Consider the following 17,170-nt stretch of genomic DNA (forward strand, 5'->3'; position numbering starts at 1 on the left):
TAGGAAAGATAGGGAAGGGAAAAAAAGGACGAGTGGGGGCAGTATTGACTAAGGAGAATATTGCAGTGCTGGAGAGAGAGGATGTCCTGGAGGGGTCAAGGACAGAATCTATTTGGTTAGAGTTAAGAAACAATAGAGGTGCCATTACACTACTGGGTGTATTCTACAGGCCACCAACTAGTGGGAAGGATACAGAGGAGCAAATTTGCAGGGAAATTATAGAGAGGTGCAAGAAATATAGAGTAGTGATAATGGGGGACTTCAACTATCTTAATATAGACTGGGATAGTAATAGTGTAAAGGGCAAAGAGGAGGAGGAATTTCTGAAGTGTGTTCAGGAGAATTTTCTTGACCAGTACGTTTCCGGCCCGACGAGGAAGGAGGCATTGTTGGATCTGGTTCTGGGGAATGAGGTGGGTCAAGTGGAGCAAGTGTCAGTGGGGGAACATTTAGGAAACAGTGATCATTGGATCATAAGGTTTAGATTAGTTATGGAAAAGGACAAGGAGCAATCTAGAGTAAAAATACTGAATTGGAGGAGGGCCAATTTCAGTGGGTTGATAACGGATCTGGCCCGGGGAAATTGGAATCAAAGATTGGCAGGTAAAACTGTAATCGAACAATGGACGGCCTTTAAACAGGAGATGGTTCGGGTACAGTCCAGGTACATTCGCATGAGGGGGAAAGGGAGGGCAACTAAAGCCAGAGCTCCCTGGATAACAAAAGAGATGAGAGTAAGATGAAGCAGGAAAAGAGGGCGTATGACAGATGTCAGGTTGATAATACAAGTGAGAACCAGGCAGAATATAAAAAGTACAGAGGGGAAGTGTAAAACGAAATAAGAGGGGCAAAGAGAGAGTATGAGAATAGACTGGCGACTAATTTAAAAGGGAGTCCAAAAGTCTTCTATAGGCAAATAAATAGTAAACGGGTAGTAAGAGGAGGGGTGGAACCGATTAGGGACCAAAAAGGAGATCTACTCATGGAGGCAGAGGGCATGGCTGAGGTACTAAATGAGTACTTTGCATCTGCCTTTACCAAGGAAGAAGATGCTGCCCAAGTCACAGTAAAAGAGGAGGTAGTTGAGATACTGGATGGGCTAAAAATTGATAAAGAGGAGGTACTAGAAAGGCCGGCTGTACTTAAAGTAGATAAGTCACATGGTCTGGATGGGATGCATCCTAAATTGCTGAGGGAAGTAAGGGTGGAAATTGTGGAGGTGCTGGCCATAATCTTCCAAACATCCTTAGATACAGGGGTGGTGTCGGAGGACTGGAAAATTGCAAATGTTACCCCCTTGTTCAAAAAAAGGTGCAAGGATAAACCCACCAACTACAGGCCAGTCAGTTTAACCTCAGTGTGGGGAAGTTTTTAGATAAGATAATTCAAGACAAAATTAATAGTCACTTGGACAAGTGTGGATTAATAAAGGAAAGCCAGCACGGATTTGTTAAAGGCAAATCATGTTTAACTAACTTGATTGAGTTTTTTGATGAGGTAACAGAGAGGGTCGATGAGGGCAATGCAGTTGATGTTGTGTATATAGACTTTCAAAAGGCGTTTGATAAAGTGCCACATAATAGTCTGGTCAGCAAAATTGAAGCCCATGGAATAAAAGGGGCAGTGGCAGCATGGATACGAGATTGGTGAAGTGACAGGAAGCACATTAGTGGTGAACGGTTGTTTTTCAGACTGGAAGGTAGGTATACAGTGGAGTTCCCCAGGGGTCAGTGCTGGGACCACTGCTTTTTTTGATATATATTAATGACTTGGACTTGGGTGTACAGGGCACAATTTCAAAATTTGCAGATGACGCAAAACTTGGAAGTGTAGTGAACAGTGAGGAGGATAGTGATAGACTTCAAGACGACATAGACAGGCTGGTGGCGTGGGCGGACACATGGCAAATGAAATTTAACAAAGTGCGAAGTGTTACATTTTGGCAGGAAGAATGAGGAGAGGCAATATAAACTAATTGGTACAATTCTAAAGGGGGTGCAGGAACAGAGAGACCTGGGTGTATATGTGCACAAATCTTTGAAGGTGGTAGGACAGGTTGAGAAAGTGGTTAAAAAAGCATATGGGATCCTAGGCTTCATAAATAGAGGCATGGAGTACAAAAGCAAGGAAGTCATGATGAACCTTTATAAAACACTGGTTCGGCCACAGCTGGAATATTGTGTCCAGTTCTGGGCACCGCACTTTAGGAAAGATGTGAATGCCTTAGAGAGGGTGCAGAAAAGATTTACTGGAATGGTTTCAGGGATGAGGGACTTCAGTTTCGTGGAGAGACTGGAGAAGCTGGGGTTGTTCTCCTTAGAGCAGAGAAGGTTGAGAGGAGATTTGATAGAGGTGTTCAAAATCATGAAGGGTTTAGATCGAGTAAATAAAGAGAAACTGTTCCCATTGGCGGAAGGATTGAGAACCAGAGGACACAGGTTTAAGGTGAAAATCTGTGGCAAAAGAACCAAAGGCGACATGAGGAAAAACTTTTTAACACAGCGAGTAGTTATGATCTGGAATGTACTGCCTGAGGGGGTGGTGGAGGCAGATTCAATCGTGGTTTTCAAAAAGGAATTGGATAAATACTTGAAGGGGAAAAAAATTTGCAGGGCTACGGGGAAAGAGCAGGGGAGTGGGACTAACTGGATTACTCTTACAGAGAGCCGGCATGGGCTCGATGGGCCGAATGGCCTCCTTCTGGGCTGTAACCATTCTATGACTCTGTGATTCTATAGATTTAAAATAATTGGCAGAAGAACTAGAGGGGAAAAGAGGAGAAATTATTTTCACACAGACGGCTGTTAAGATCTGGAACGCAGTCTCTGAAAGGGCGGTGGAAGCAGATTCCATAGCAACTAAACTGGTCAGCTCTTTAAAAGAGCCGGCATAGGCACAACGGGCCGAATGGCCTCCTTCCGCGCTGTAAGATTCTATGATTCTATTCTAACCTTTTCCGAAGCCACAGGGCAGTAAGCACAAACTGGCTCAGTGATTGGGTTAAAGTGAAAGAATCAGTTGATATTTTGATTCTCAACAGTTGGTGTTTCTGACTGGATCCGGCCAATCTTGCCTCTTTCATTTTAATCTGGATTCTCAACTCCATCATTATTGATGGGGCTCGAGGTAGCTTGTCGTGAATTATATTGATTAGTCGCCCTCCTTCGCTAAGGAGAATATCTTGAGTCCAACACACAGTAAAGACCACGGTAATGCTTTGTAATTACTTTCACTCCACGGCTGACGGTCTTTCCTAATTCCTCACAGCTCGCTGGCTTTAAATGTGCACAAGCATTTATCATTAGCAGAGTAATAGTTGATTTACCAACTCAATGAATAAAGCGAAGAACCGAACTACTAAAGCACTTACAATTTTTCAGGTTTTTAATGATATCCAACAGCCAGAGAGGAGACGCTGCAAGATGTTGCATTAACTTACTTGAATGCATTCGCGTCGCCATGTATCTTGTAGTTGTCTGTACTGATTCTTGAAATGATCCTCGTCACTGCTATGAGAATGCCAATATTCACCTACAGCCAACAAAATCGAAATTGGATTAATATCATCTGCCCCACACCGTTCAAGCTCTATCTCATGGGAGTCGGCTGCTCCCTTTGATCACGTGCTTCCTGGCTCAGTGGGTCGCACTCTTGCCTCTGAGGTCATGGGTTCAAGTCCCACTCCCGGGATTTGAGTCCATAATCCAACGTGACACTCCTAAGTACCAGTGCTGAGGGAGTGCTGCACTGTCAGAGGTGCCGTCCTTCAAGATGAGATGCTAAACCAAGACCCTGTCTGCCCTCTCAGGTGGATGTAAAAGATCCCATGGCCATTATTTCAAAGAAGAGCAAGGGAGTCCTGGCCAATATTTATCCCTCAACCAACATCATTAAAACGGATTATCTGGTCATTATCACATTGCTGTTTGTGGGATCTTGCTGTGCGCAAATTGGCTGCCGCGTTTCCTACATCACAACAGTGATTGCACTTCAAAAGTACTTCATTGGTTGTGAAGCATTTTGGGACGTCCTGAGGTCGTGAAAGGCGCTATATAAATGCAAGTTCTTTTCTTTTTTTTTTATAGACCGCCCATAGTTGAATAGCCTGCCAACTTTAGGTAGGCTCACACTTGGAAGGATGAGGGAGATATTAGAGGACTACAGGTGACCGTGGAGATGTATCCCAGCATGAGTATCGCTAGAGCTCCTCAGCGCAGGCCGGTGGATCTGTCTGCTTGAGGAGAGATCTTGTCATGAGGCAAACCAAGAGGGTTCCCTTTCTCACAGGCAGCTCAATTCCACCGTTCTCCCCACGGGCCAACTGTGGCAAACTGTGGGCTGTGTTTATCCTTTCCCATTGTCAGATAACAAACACTCGCAACACACAGAGAGCTAACTCCTCTTTCAAGCCTGCGCTTTGTTTCTGTGCATTTATGACAACAACAACTTGCATTTATATAGCGCCTTTAACATAGTACAACATCCCAAGGTGCTTCACAGGAGCAATTGTCAGACAAATTTGACACCGAGCCACATAAGGAGATATTAGGGCAGGTGACCAAAAGCTTGGTCAAAGAGGTAGGTTTTAAGGAGCGTCTTAAAGGAGGAGAGAGAGAGAGGCAGAGAGGCGGAGAGGTTTAGGGAGGGAATTCCGGAGCTTAGGGCCTCGGCAGCTGAAGGCACGGCCGCCAATGGTGGAGCGATTAAAATCAGGGTTTGCACAAGATCAGAGATCTCAGAGGGTTGTAGGGCTGGAGGAAGTTACAGAGATCTCAGAGGGTTGTAGGGCTGGAGGAAGTTACAGAGATCAGGGAGTATAACTTGATCTTTGGGCGAGAACGAATCAACAAACCGTTTTGCTCTACTGCCCTAGTTGAATTTCTGCCCCATTATCTTCAGTCACTCGATCGAGACGAGGTGCGTATTCATGGTTATAAATAGGTTAAGTTAAATAGGTTAAGTTAAATACTCAATAAGTTAAGTTAAAATGGCGCTGTCTCCCATATTAGAAGGAGTGGGCATGGGGTCTACTGAAACATTGGGCCAGAATTTACTGTGAGTGGTGAACGAATGATGCCCACTGTTTGTGAGGCTTGCTCTTTGCCCATATAATCTCCATCAGCTTTTGCGCTGGAAGTTGCTGTAAGTGGGAGATGGAAACGGCACGCCCCCTCTACAGGGCATCTGCAACCTGTGTGAACAGGGCAAGTAACTGGGTATCTCCTTAACCAATCAGATTGAAGAATTGTTAATGAACAGTGCAGAGTCTGAGCCAGGAAGTGTAAGTTAGAGTGGGTGAATTCAATATCAAATCAGGTACAGAAAGCGAAATAAAGAGAGGGGAAGAAAGATTGGATTAAGAGAGAGAGAAAAAAGAAAAAGTAAAAAAATATTTAAATTTTGTTTTGTTTTTAAATCTCCATTAAAAGCTGAAGGAATGAGACTCCCCACTTTGTAATAGTTAATTTTCAGTGCCAGAGAGCTTGTTTGGCAGTAATTAAAACTTAGCACATCGTTAAAAGGCATTACTTGGACTGAAGTGGACAAGCCCAAACTTTTGTTGGCGAGTTTAGTCTGTATCTACGATGTCAGTACAGGAACTTCAGGCTGTTCAGTGGGGAGCCAGACGGCGAGGTGCTGATAGAGGGGCAGCACATCTCAGTCAGTGACTTCCCGATTTCCCGCATCTAACGGCACATCTCTGCTCGTTGAAAGTTGCTTTCCAATTTGTGCATAAACAACGTGAGGGCTGTTATCCTCACCGTTATTTTCGCAGTAAATTCTGGGCCAGTACAAACACAACACCGACGGCATAAAGAATGGACTCCGATATTAGCCCATTATAGCTCAAAACAAAAAATGCACTGAGGCAGCTATTAGACCCAAACAGCAACAACCGTCCACCAATGCAATGTGTCTGCTGTTTAGGCCTGTTATTCATTCAGTGAAGCTCCATCATATACTAATTCCAGTTTGCCAGCTCACTTTGGTTACAGAGATGGAGGCAATGATGGTGTCTCCACAGATCACACTGTCAACTGTTTTTATTTCAAACGATCGTGATTACATTCTGGATAAGAATCTCTTATAAAAAATCATCAATCTTCAATGGTTCCCATGGACATGTCTCCAGCAAGAAACATGTTATGGTCTCAGTACATCACGGTGGGAATCAGGAACAGACACTCAGTGAGGTGTTATACACACGGCAGTTACTCCAAAATCACACACACGAGTCACGGCCCCGTGACCAGCAGTGAAGAGTAGTAATCATTACCAAAATTCAATTTTGGTCGAATGCCAATGTTAAATTCAGAGGATATAATTTTTCCACATAGCTGCCTAGCAATCTTACTCTCGAGCGTGCATAACTGAGAGAGTATGCTGATCAGGAAAGGCTGATAACGTCCCACAACCAGCAATGAGATAATGAGGTCACCCCTCAGCCCCAGAGGCTGATCAGCCTTTCCTCTGGGGCTGAATGCTGAGGAGTGACCTCATTGCTGGTCATGGAACCTTGCTGTGCGCAAATTGGCTGCTGCATTTGGCTCCAAAACAACCAAGACTGTGGTTCCGATATTTACGGGGAGGCGGGGAGGGAGCGGGAGCAGAGAGGGAGCGGGGGAGGGAGCGGGAAAGGGGGTGGGGGAGTGGGGAAGGGGAAGGGAGCGGGGAAGGGGGAGGGAGCGGGGGAGGGAGATAGAGATTGAGATCGAAGGGGGGAGAGATTGAGGTCGAAGGGGGGAGAGATAGAGGTCGCAGGGGGAGAGATAGAGGTCGCAGGGGGAGAGATAGAGGTCGCAGGGGGAGAGATAGAGGTCGCAGGGGGAGAGATAGAGGTCGCAGGGGGAGAGATAGAGGTCGCAGGGGGAGAGATAGAGGTCGCAGGGGGAGAGATAGAGATCGCAGGGGGAGAGATAGAGATCGCAGGGGGAGAGATAGAGATCACGGGGCGGGGGTAGGTCGGCTGAGCGCGAGGGGAGGAGAGATCACGGTGGGGGGGGGGGGGAGTCGGACGATCGAGGGGGGGGTGTCGGAGATCGCGGGGGGGGTGTCGGAGATCGCGGGGGGGTGTCGGAGATCGCGGGGGGGTGTCGGAGATCGCGGGGGGGTGTCGGAGATCGCGGAGGGGTGTCGGAGATCGCGGGGGGGTGTCGGAGATCGCGGGGGGGTGTCGGAGATCGCGGGAGGGGGAGTCGGACGATCGCGGGGGGGGGAGGGTCGGCCGATCGCGGGGGGGGGGTCGGAGATCGCGGGGGGGTGTCGGAGATCGCGGGAGGGGGAGTCGGACGATCGCGGGGGGGGGTCGGAGATCGCGGGGGGGTGTCGGAGATCGCGGGAGGGGGAGTCGGACGATCGCGGGGGGGGAGGGTCGGACGATCGCGGGGGGTTTTCTTGAGGGGTCCCCCCGCTTCTCCTGGCCCACGTGCAGAGCCGGAAAGTTATTTACCCGCTGGGTCCGGCCGTTTTCGCCTCCCTTCACCTGCCGGGTTTCCTGAGCCCCGGGGACCCGGCCCGCAGCCTCATTAACATATTATAATCACTGACCCGCCTCTCTGGAGCAGGTTACTCGCCCACCCCCCAAACCCGCCCCGGTTAATCCAGAAGTGGGTGCGTTCGCAGCGGGTTGGGGTCGAGTTTCAATTTTTAAACAATTTAACCCCGCCCCCGACCCTCTCCCGCCCGGCCTGGTGGTGGGGCGGTGGTTAAAATTATCACTTAGAATTCAAAAGTAATTAATTGGCTGTAAGGTGCTTTGGGATGCCCTGAGGAATCGATAGGTGTGATATAGAGATATCAATGCAAAGACTTTCTTCATTCAAGCCAGCAAAAATTTTCCATCCATCGCACTCAAGCGGATAAATTCACACCATCAGCAACTGTGCTCAGAAAATAACCCCAGCATATCTCTCCAACTCCATCGCCAATCAATCAGTCAGGCAGCACACATCGGATCAATACTGACAGGCCATGGGATGATCCTGCTGAATCTAGTCTCCATTTCCTGTTGCTCACAATATACCCGACAATTCATCAAACAGACTGTTAATGAGAGATCGCTCGTACATCGATACAGCTCAGCTCCGCACCTCATCTGGGTTTTCTCCCCCCGTCTTCTGTTTTATTTTTGCTTTCCACCAATCCCAGAAGATTCCAACCATCTTGTCCCCTCCTGAAGCCACTTTGCTTTATTATTTTCTTCTTCTGGTGCCCAGATTGGCACGCAAAGGAAAACAATGTGTTCGGGAGAGAAATCAAAAGTAAAGCACCGCAGGGTTAAGTTTTGGCGACATTTCGTATTGGTTTAATTCTGAAATGGGAGCCTTTCTAACCAGAGTTCCAGCAGTACAGACTTCACCCCCCGGCAGCCCTCAGGATAAAGTCTCAGCCGCGGCTCAGTGGACAGGACTCTCCTCTCAGAGGGTCGTGGGTCCAGGCCCACTCCAGGGACTTGAGCCCATAATCTAGGCCGACACTCCCAGTGCGGTGCTGAGGGAGTGCTGCACTGTTGGAGGTGCCGTCTTTCAGGTGAGATGTTAAACCGAGGCCCCGTCTGCCTGCTCAGGTGGACATAAAAGATCCAATGACACTATTTGAAGAAGAGCAGGGGAGTTCTCCCCGGTGTCCTGGGCCAATGTTTATCCCTCAACCAATATCACTAAAACAGATTATCTGGTCACTCATCACATTGCTGTTTGTGGGATCTTGCTGTGTATAAATTGATTGCCACATTTCCTACATCACAACAGTGACTGGACTTCAAAAATACCTCATTGGTTGTAAAGTGCTTTGATGTCCTGGGGTCGTGAAAGGTGCTGTAGAAATCCAAGTTCTTACTCTTTAATCGTCTCGCAGCTCTTGCAGTGTCACTGGGAGTAGCAGGACTCCACACGGTCATTGAAGCCCCCGATTTTAACTCGGAGGGCGGGGGCCAAGGTGGACGAGCCACACCTGCACAGGCCCTGTCCGTCTCCCGGCCGGGATGAGGCACCTGGCCGGAGGGTGGGAGCGGGAGGTCGGGCAGCAAGAGACCGCTGCCAGGGTATCCGTGGGAACCGGTCCCCGGCACTCAGGGAAGTGGGAAGGGGGAGGGAATCCCGGGGAAGGGGAGGCCGCCCCAAGGATTCCTGGTGAGGCCCCAGGTGAGCACTCCTGCCGCCCCATAAGCAAAACCAATAAAAAAAAAATAAAACCACCTACATTTCTGGGCCTCTCCCGTCCCCCGGCCCCAAACCATGGCCATTGCTCCTCATCCCCACAGATTGGCCGCGGGGAAGCGACATCGGCTTCCCCTCCCCCGCCTCCACCCCCCCATCACCCCCCCCTCCAGCCCCCTTCCCCCCCCCAGCCCCCTTCCCCCCCGCCCCATCACTCCCGCCCCTTCCCCCTCCCACCCTCCGCACCCACCCCCATCACTCCTCCTCCCCCCATTCCCTGCCCCCTCCCCCTCCCCGTCCCCCATCCCCTGCCCACTTCCCCCCCCCCCGATCCCCCCACCCCAGGCCTCAGGTTAAAATTGCAGTCAGTCCCCGACGACATCATCGATGTCCAGTCTGCATACTTAAAGGACCCCGCTGGCTTCGGGCGGCTGTCCCACTCGCCTGTTCGGAGCGGGTTAAGATCGGAACTTTAGGGAAGGCAGCGGGATCGGCCAGGGGCTGTTTTAACTGCCCCCCTCTCCCCCCACCGGCCAGTTTCCACCAGACTGACACGGTTAAAATCACCACTTGAGGGTCTGCCACCAGTAAAAGCAGAATTTATTCTGACGAGAATAATTCGCTTTCTCCCCCCCAGAACTGAGGCAGTTTAAATGAAAATAAAGACCCTTATTTGATAACCATCTCCACACTTCTAATGTCATATCATTCTGATGTACTTCCCTCAGTCATTGCCTGAAATGACTTTCTGTTTCGAACATTTGGCAATTTGCATTTGTGAATGAAACTGTCAACTTGTCCCTGACTTTGCCCTTCGGAAAACATTACTAATTTATACCAAAAAAATCACAGCCTTTGGCAAAAGTAAATACTGCTCTAGACAGCCAACCCACCTATAAACACACACAAGCACATATATATATAAATATTTTTTACACAGCACTCATTAGTTTTGCATATGGATTTCCCCAATTAATTTGGGAATACCGTAACCAGGTACCACCTATGAACGCGATCATTTGTCAGCCGTGGCTCAGTGAGCAGCACTCTCGTTGTTGAGTCAGAAGGTCGTGGGTTCGAGCCCCACTCCAGGGACTTGAGCACAAAATCTCGGCTGACACTCCCAGCGCCAATACTGAGGGAGTGCTGCACTGTCGGAGGTGCCGTCTTTCGGATGAGACGTTAAACCCAGGTCCCTGTCTGCCCTCCCAGGTGAATGTAAAAAATCCCAAGTTGCCATTTCGAAGAAGATGGTAGCCATGGACATGGACATTCAGCCACCGACCTTCGGGTAAGCGTACTCCAAGGCGGCCTTCGAGACACACGATAACGCAAAATCGTCAAGCAGAAATTGATAGCCAAGTTCCGCACCCATGAGGACGGCCTCAACCGGGATCTTGGGTTCATGTCACACTACACGTAACCCCAGCAGCGAACAAATGTTATCTGTTTTTAATATAACGGGTCATTGACTGTCTTCCTTCTCTCTCTCTCTCTTTTTTTTTGGGGTTTGTATATTCGGCGGCCTTTTTAGGTGACACCTTTCTGTCTGCTCACTGTGATTGCCTTGGCAACGGGCAGTAATCACCAGGCATTGTTCTGTGATTTTCAAATGCGAAGGATTCGAAAATGTCATTTCCATACCGTTCACCTGAGGAAGGAGGAAGCCTCCGAAAGCTTGTGGAATTTAAAATAAATTTGTTGGACTATAACTTGGTGTTGTAAAATTGTTTACAATTTCGAAGAAGAGCAGGGGAGTTCTCCCCGGTGTCTTGGGCCCTTAACATCACTAAAAAAAAACATCATTACATGCTGTTTGTGGGATCTTGCTGTGCGCAAATTGGCTGCTGTGTTTCCTACATTACAACAGAGACTACACTTGAAAAATTACTTCATTGGTTGTAAAGTGGTTTGGGATGCCCTGAGTTCATGAAAGGTGCTATATAAATGCAAGTCCTTCTTTCTGACTCTATTCTCCTAAACTTCACCAAATCCCTCGAACCGAGCCTTTGGTCAGGAGTGTGTTTGCAGAGCCTGTCCTGGTGCCAGCCTGTACTTCTATTCCCATGACTCACTGATATTGTGGGTACAAACACATTTTAAAACTGGCAGCTTAGAAAGGATTGGAAGCAGAGAGAGTGTTTCTGTCACAAATGCTTCATAGTGAGGATTTTAGCTACAAGCCACAGAGAGGAGAAGAGATGAAGGACAAGGAAAACAAAAGCTGAGGGGTAAAGGGGACCAAGGGATATGAACTTGCCAAAATTGCAGTGTTTCTATGTGAATGTGTAAGGCATTAAAAGTGAAATCAGAGAAGGAGAGGCACTAATTAGAATGAAGGGTCAATGTTGTGGTCTCAACTTACACTTGGGTTCAGAGCTAAATATTCCCAGTTACAAAATTGTCAAGAGAAATATAGAAACATAGAAAACAGGAGCAGGAGTAGGCCATTCGGCCCTTCGAGCCTGCTCCGCCATCCAATATGATCATGGCCGATCCTCTATCTCAATACCATATTCCCGCTCTCTCCCCATACCCCTTGATGCCTTTTGTGTCTAGAAATCTATCCAGCTCCTTCTTAAATATATTCAGTGACTTGGCCTCCTCAGCCTTCTGTGGTAGAGAATTCCACAGGTTCACCACCCTCTGAGTGAAGAAATTTCTCCTCATCTCAGTCCTAAATATCCTACCCTGTATCCTGAGACTGTGACCCCTTGTCTGGACCCCCCAGCCAGGGGAAACATCCTCCCTGCATCCAGTCTGTCTAGCCCTGTCAGAGTTTTATACGTTTCAATGAGATCCCCTCTCATTCTTCTAAACTCGAGTGAATACAGGCCGAGTCGACCCAATCTCTCCTCATACGACAGTCCTGCCATCCCAGGAATCAGTCTGGTAAACCTTCGTTGCACTCCCTCTATGGCAAGTATATCCTTTCTTAGGTAAGGAGACTGCACACAATACTCCAGGTATGGTCTCACCAAGGCCCTGTATAACTGCAGTAAGACATCCCTGCTCCTGTACTCAAATCCTCTTGCAATGAAGGCCAACATACCATTCGCCTTCCTAACTGCTTGCTGCACCTGCATGTTTGCTTTCAGTGACTGGTGTACAAGGACACCCAGCTCCCTTTGTACATCAACATTCCTCAATCTATCACCATTTAAATAATACCCTGCCTTTCTGTTTTTCCTTCCAAAGTGGATAACTTCACATTTATCCACATTAAACTGCATCTGCCATGTATTTGCCCACTCACTCAACTTGTCTAAATCGCCTTGAAGCCTCTTTGCATCCTCCTCACAACTCACGATTCCACCTAGATTTGTGTTGTCAGCAAACTTGGAAATATTACATTTGGTTCCCTCATCCAAATCATTGATATATATTGTGAATAGCTGGGGCCCAAGCACTGATCCCTGCGGTACCCCACTAGTCACTGCCTGCCACCCCAAAAAAGACCCATTTATTCCTACTCTCTGTTTCCTGTCTGTTAACCAATTTTCAATCCATGCCAGTATATTACCCCCAATCCCATGTGCTTTAATTTTGCACACTAACCTCTTATGTGGGACTTTATCAAAGGCCTTCTGAAAATCCAAATACACCACATCCACTGGTTCTCCCTTATCTATTCTACCAGTTACATCCTCAAAAAAACTCCAGTAGGTTTGTCAAACATGATTTCCCTTTCATAAATCCATGTTGACTTTGTCTAATCCCGTTGATATTTTCTAAGTGTCCTGTTATCACATCCTTTATAATAGACTCTAGCATTTTCCCTACTACTAATGTTAGGCTAACCAGTCTGTAGTTCCCTGTTTTCTCGCCCTCCTTTTTTAAATAGTGGGGTTACATTTGCCACCCTCCAATCTGCAGGAACTGTTCCATAATCTATAGAATTTTGGAAGATGACAACTAATGCATCCACTATTTCCATGGCTACCTCTTTTAGTACTCTGGGATGCAGATTATCAGGTCCTGGGGATTTATCGGTTTTCAGTCCTATTAATTTCTCCAGCACTATTTTCTTACTAATACTAATTTCCTTCAATTCCTGCTTCTCACTTGTCCCTTGGTTCCCTAGCATTTCTGGGAAGTTATTTGTGTCCTCTTCCGTGAAGACAGAACCAAAGTATTTGTTTAATTGCTCTGCCATTTCCTTGTTCCCCATTATAAATTCTCCCGTTTCTGACTGTAAGGGACCTACATTTGTCTTCACTAATCTTTTTCTTTTTACATACTTGTAGAAGCTTTTACAGTCCACTTTTATGTTCCTTGCAAGTTTACTTTCATACTCTATTTTTCCCCTCTAAATCAATCTCTTGGTCCTTTTTTGCTGAATTTTAAACTGCTCCCAATCTTCAGGCTTGCTGCTTTTTCTGGCAACTTTATATGTCTCCTCTTTGGATCTAATACGATCCTCAATTTCTTTTGTTAGCCATGGTTGGGCCGCTTTTCCTTTTGAGTTTTTGCGCCAGAAATGAATGTATAATTGTTGCAATTCATGCATTCGTTCCTTAAATGTGAGCCATTGCCTATCCACCGTCATGCCTTTTAATGAAGCTTCCCAATCTATCATAGCCAACTCACTCCTCATACCTTCATAGATTGCTTTGTTTAGATTTAGAACCCTAGTTTTGGATTGGACTACTTCACTTTCCATCTTAATGAAGAATTCTATCATGTTATGGTCACTCTTCCCTAAAGGACCCCGCACAACAAGATTATTAATTAAATCCTTCTCATTGCACAATACCCAATCTAGGATAGCCTGTTCCCTTAGTTGGCTCCTCAACGTACTGGTCTAAAAAACCATCTCGTACACACTCCAGGAATTCATCCTCCACAGTATCATTGCTAATTTGGTTTGGCCAGTCCATATGTAGATTAAAGTCACCCATGATTACTGTAGTACCCTTGTTACATGCATCTCTAATTTCCTGTTTGATCCCATCCCCTACATTACCACTACTGTTTGGAGGCCAATAGACAACTCCCACCAGTGTTTTCTGCCCCTTGGTGCTTCTTAACTCCACCCAGACTGATTCTACATCTTGATTTTCTGAGCCAATATCCTTTCTCACTATTGCCCTGATTTCATCCTTTACTAACAACGCCACCCACCTCCTTTCCCTTTTTGCCTGTCCTTCCTAAATATCGAATACCCCTGGATATTCAGCTCCCAGCCTTGGTCACCCTGATAATAGAGGAGAAAAAAGGAGAGGAGGATAGGGGGAGGGGGATGAGCAGAGGGATGGGGAGTAGAGAGGGAGACTAAAGGGGAAGAGAGGGGGCAGGGAGAAAGAGGTGGGGGGATATAGACAGGGAGAGGGGAGGGGGAGGGGGGGGGTGGTGGAAGAGAAAGAAGGGGGCAAGGGCAGGGGAGGGCACAGGGAAAAGATGAGGAGGGGGTTGAGGAGAGTGGGGAACAGGGAATGGGATGGAGAAGGGGGGAAGAGGATAAAAGACAGGGAAACTGTCGCAGTGACAGGTTCAGGAGTCCTCCACCTGCCTCTGCTGCCCTTGGTTCTCCCACTTCCTCACAAACTTTTGATTCAGAGGCGAGAGGGCTGCCAACTGAGCCGAGGCTGACACCATTCATCCCAATGATTAAATAGGAGATAAATCTGACTGAAATAAGACACATTGGTGCATCAGATAACTCTCCACACGTGCTTAAATACCACGAGCACTATTGGAGGCAGTTCATAAAGTTACATCTCATGGGAGTCAGCTGCTCACTTTGGTCACGTGCTTTGTGACAGCCGTGGCTCAGCGGGTGGCAGTCTAGTCTCTGAGTCAGAAGGTCGTGGGTTCGAGTCCCACTCCAGCGACTTGAGCCCCATAATCCAGGCTGATACTCCCAGTACAGTACTGAGGGAGTGCTGCACTGTTGGAGGTTCCATCTTGCAGATGAGACATTAAAGCGAGGCACCGTCTGTACTCTCAGGGGGATGGAAAAGATCCCATGGCATTATTTCAAAGAAAGGCAGGGGAGTTCTCCCCGGTGTCCTGGGCCAATATGTATCCTTCAACCAACATCACTATAAAACAGATTATCTGGACATTATCACATTGCTGATTGTGGGACCTTACTGTGCGCAAATTGGCTGCTGCGTTTCCTACATTAGAACAGTGATGATACTGCAAAAAAAGTACTTCATTGGCTGTAAAGTACTTTGGGACATTAGGGATGGGCAATAAATGCTGGCCTCGCCAGCGACGCCCACATCCCGTGAACGAATAAAAAAAAAGGTCATGTAAGGCGCTATATAAATGCAAGTCATTCTTTCTTTCCAGCAGTAGACAGGGAATGGGAGAACAGTATGAAGGTGGTGGGATTGTGGCTTCTGAGGATCTACAGCCCAGAACCACCGATAGAACACTGACAGAGCGCCAGTGTCTGTGTTGGCTCTATCCCAGTATGTTGCATTCGTACTGAAATCTGTTAGATGTTGAATGCTGATCAGGTAACCTGTTCATTAATTGCCACGGCTTTGGCCTGTAGCTGGACGATAACCTACCGTCTTTAAGCTTCTAGTCCACCAGCTGCCTACAGGTATTATCAGTTGTACTCATACCTGTCCTACAGTAACACCAGAGCTTACATGTGTAAAAGAGACACTCTAGACGCAGGTACACAATGGCTACAATACTGCTTTCCCTTCAGTGTACCATGCACACTTTCATTGTTTTTGTTCATTTTCGTGATGTGGGTATCACTGGCAAGGCCGGCATTTATTGCCCATCCCTAGTCGCCCTGAGAAGGTGGTGGTGGGCCTTCTTGAACCGCTGGTAGCAGTTTGATACAACTGAGGGGCTCGCTAGGCTGTTTCAGAGGGCAGTTAACAATCAACCATGTTGGTGAGGGACTGGAGTCACATATAGGCCCAGACCAGGGTAAGGACGGCAGGTTTCCTTCCCTAAAGGACATTAGTGAACCAGTTGAGTCTTTACGACAATCCGACAGTTTCACGGCCACTTTTACTGAGACCAGCTTTTTATTTCCAGATTTATTTTTAAACTGAATTGAAATTCTCAAAATGCCCATGGTGGGATTTGAACTCATGATCTCTGGATTATTAATCCAGGATTCTGAATTACTAGTAACATAACCACTATATTACCATACTTCTGTCATGGGCTCTAACTAACACAATCCAAAATGAGGCAACTTAAAATTAGGTAAACCTTCCAAAAAAAAACAAAGTAACTGAGGGTAAAAATTGCTGCCCCGTGGGTCCTGGCCGGGGATTCTCTATCCATCAATTTTAATAGAAAATAGCAAGTCACTCTGACACTCTTCAAACCCCCCAAAGCAGAAATGAATGAGTAACGTTGGGGCCTTCCTCATTTTTATTTACAAATCGTCTGTTCTTGATAATTCAGTCATTTTTTGCCTTTTAAAAATGTGAATTAAGCAACATAAATAACAGCAAAGTGAGAATTTAAAGCTAAAAATTATAATTTCAATCAAACAACTTTGAATGTGAAGGAGTCGATTGTACTGAACAGAAATGGAAAGACATTCTGCTGAATGAATACTGTAAAATATATTAAACCATGTTCTGGGAGAAACTACAACACAAAGATACCTCAATTGACTGCACTCTGAATTTATATATACACATTAAATGAGACTGTGAGATCATTAAACAAGCCCTATCCCTGGTGCCAGGACCTTAGTGACAGCTGCCCAGAGATCTCCGGGGTTCTGAAGGACTTTGGGTCACACTTCTACCTTGGCTAAAACAGTTTGTCCTTTCTTGAATAAACAGATGGTGATGATGGTGGGTGATATTGAGGCTTTTGGAAAGATGCAGAGGAGGGCCGTCAGATTAATTCCCAGTTTGAAGCATCTTAGTTATCGAGATGGATAAAAGAGCTGGGACTCTCCACTCTAGAGAAGTGTAGACTTAGGGGTGATCTGATCGAGGTTAGTTAGATGATGAAGGGAATTGATTGTGTTCCAGTTCACAGTTTATTCTAATTAAATAGGTTCGGGAGGACCA

The 17,170-nt window shown here is 46.8% G+C and overlaps 1 protein-coding gene across 4 annotated transcripts in view; it reads right to left on the reverse strand.

Moving 5' to 3' along the window:
- Positions 1 to 17,170, reverse strand: part of adgrd1 (adhesion G protein-coupled receptor D1) — a 210,079-nt gene that overhangs the window by 39,247 nt on the left and 153,662 nt on the right. For 3 of the 4 annotated variants that reach the window (XM_068006195.1, XM_068006194.1, XM_068006193.1), the window contains one exon: positions 3,440 to 3,531. In XM_068006195.1, the coding sequence (XP_067862296.1) occupies positions 3,440 to 3,531 (92 nt within the window). Of the gene's footprint in view, positions 1 to 3,435; positions 3,532 to 17,170 lie in introns of those variants that run through there. The other variant, XM_068006196.1, reaches the window with a different exon arrangement.

The sequence above is a fragment of the Heptranchias perlo genome, chromosome 25, assembly GCF_035084215.1.
Source record: "Heptranchias perlo isolate sHepPer1 chromosome 25, sHepPer1.hap1, whole genome shotgun sequence".
In the NCBI taxonomy this organism is placed as follows: domain Eukaryota; kingdom Metazoa; phylum Chordata; class Chondrichthyes; order Hexanchiformes; family Hexanchidae; genus Heptranchias; species Heptranchias perlo.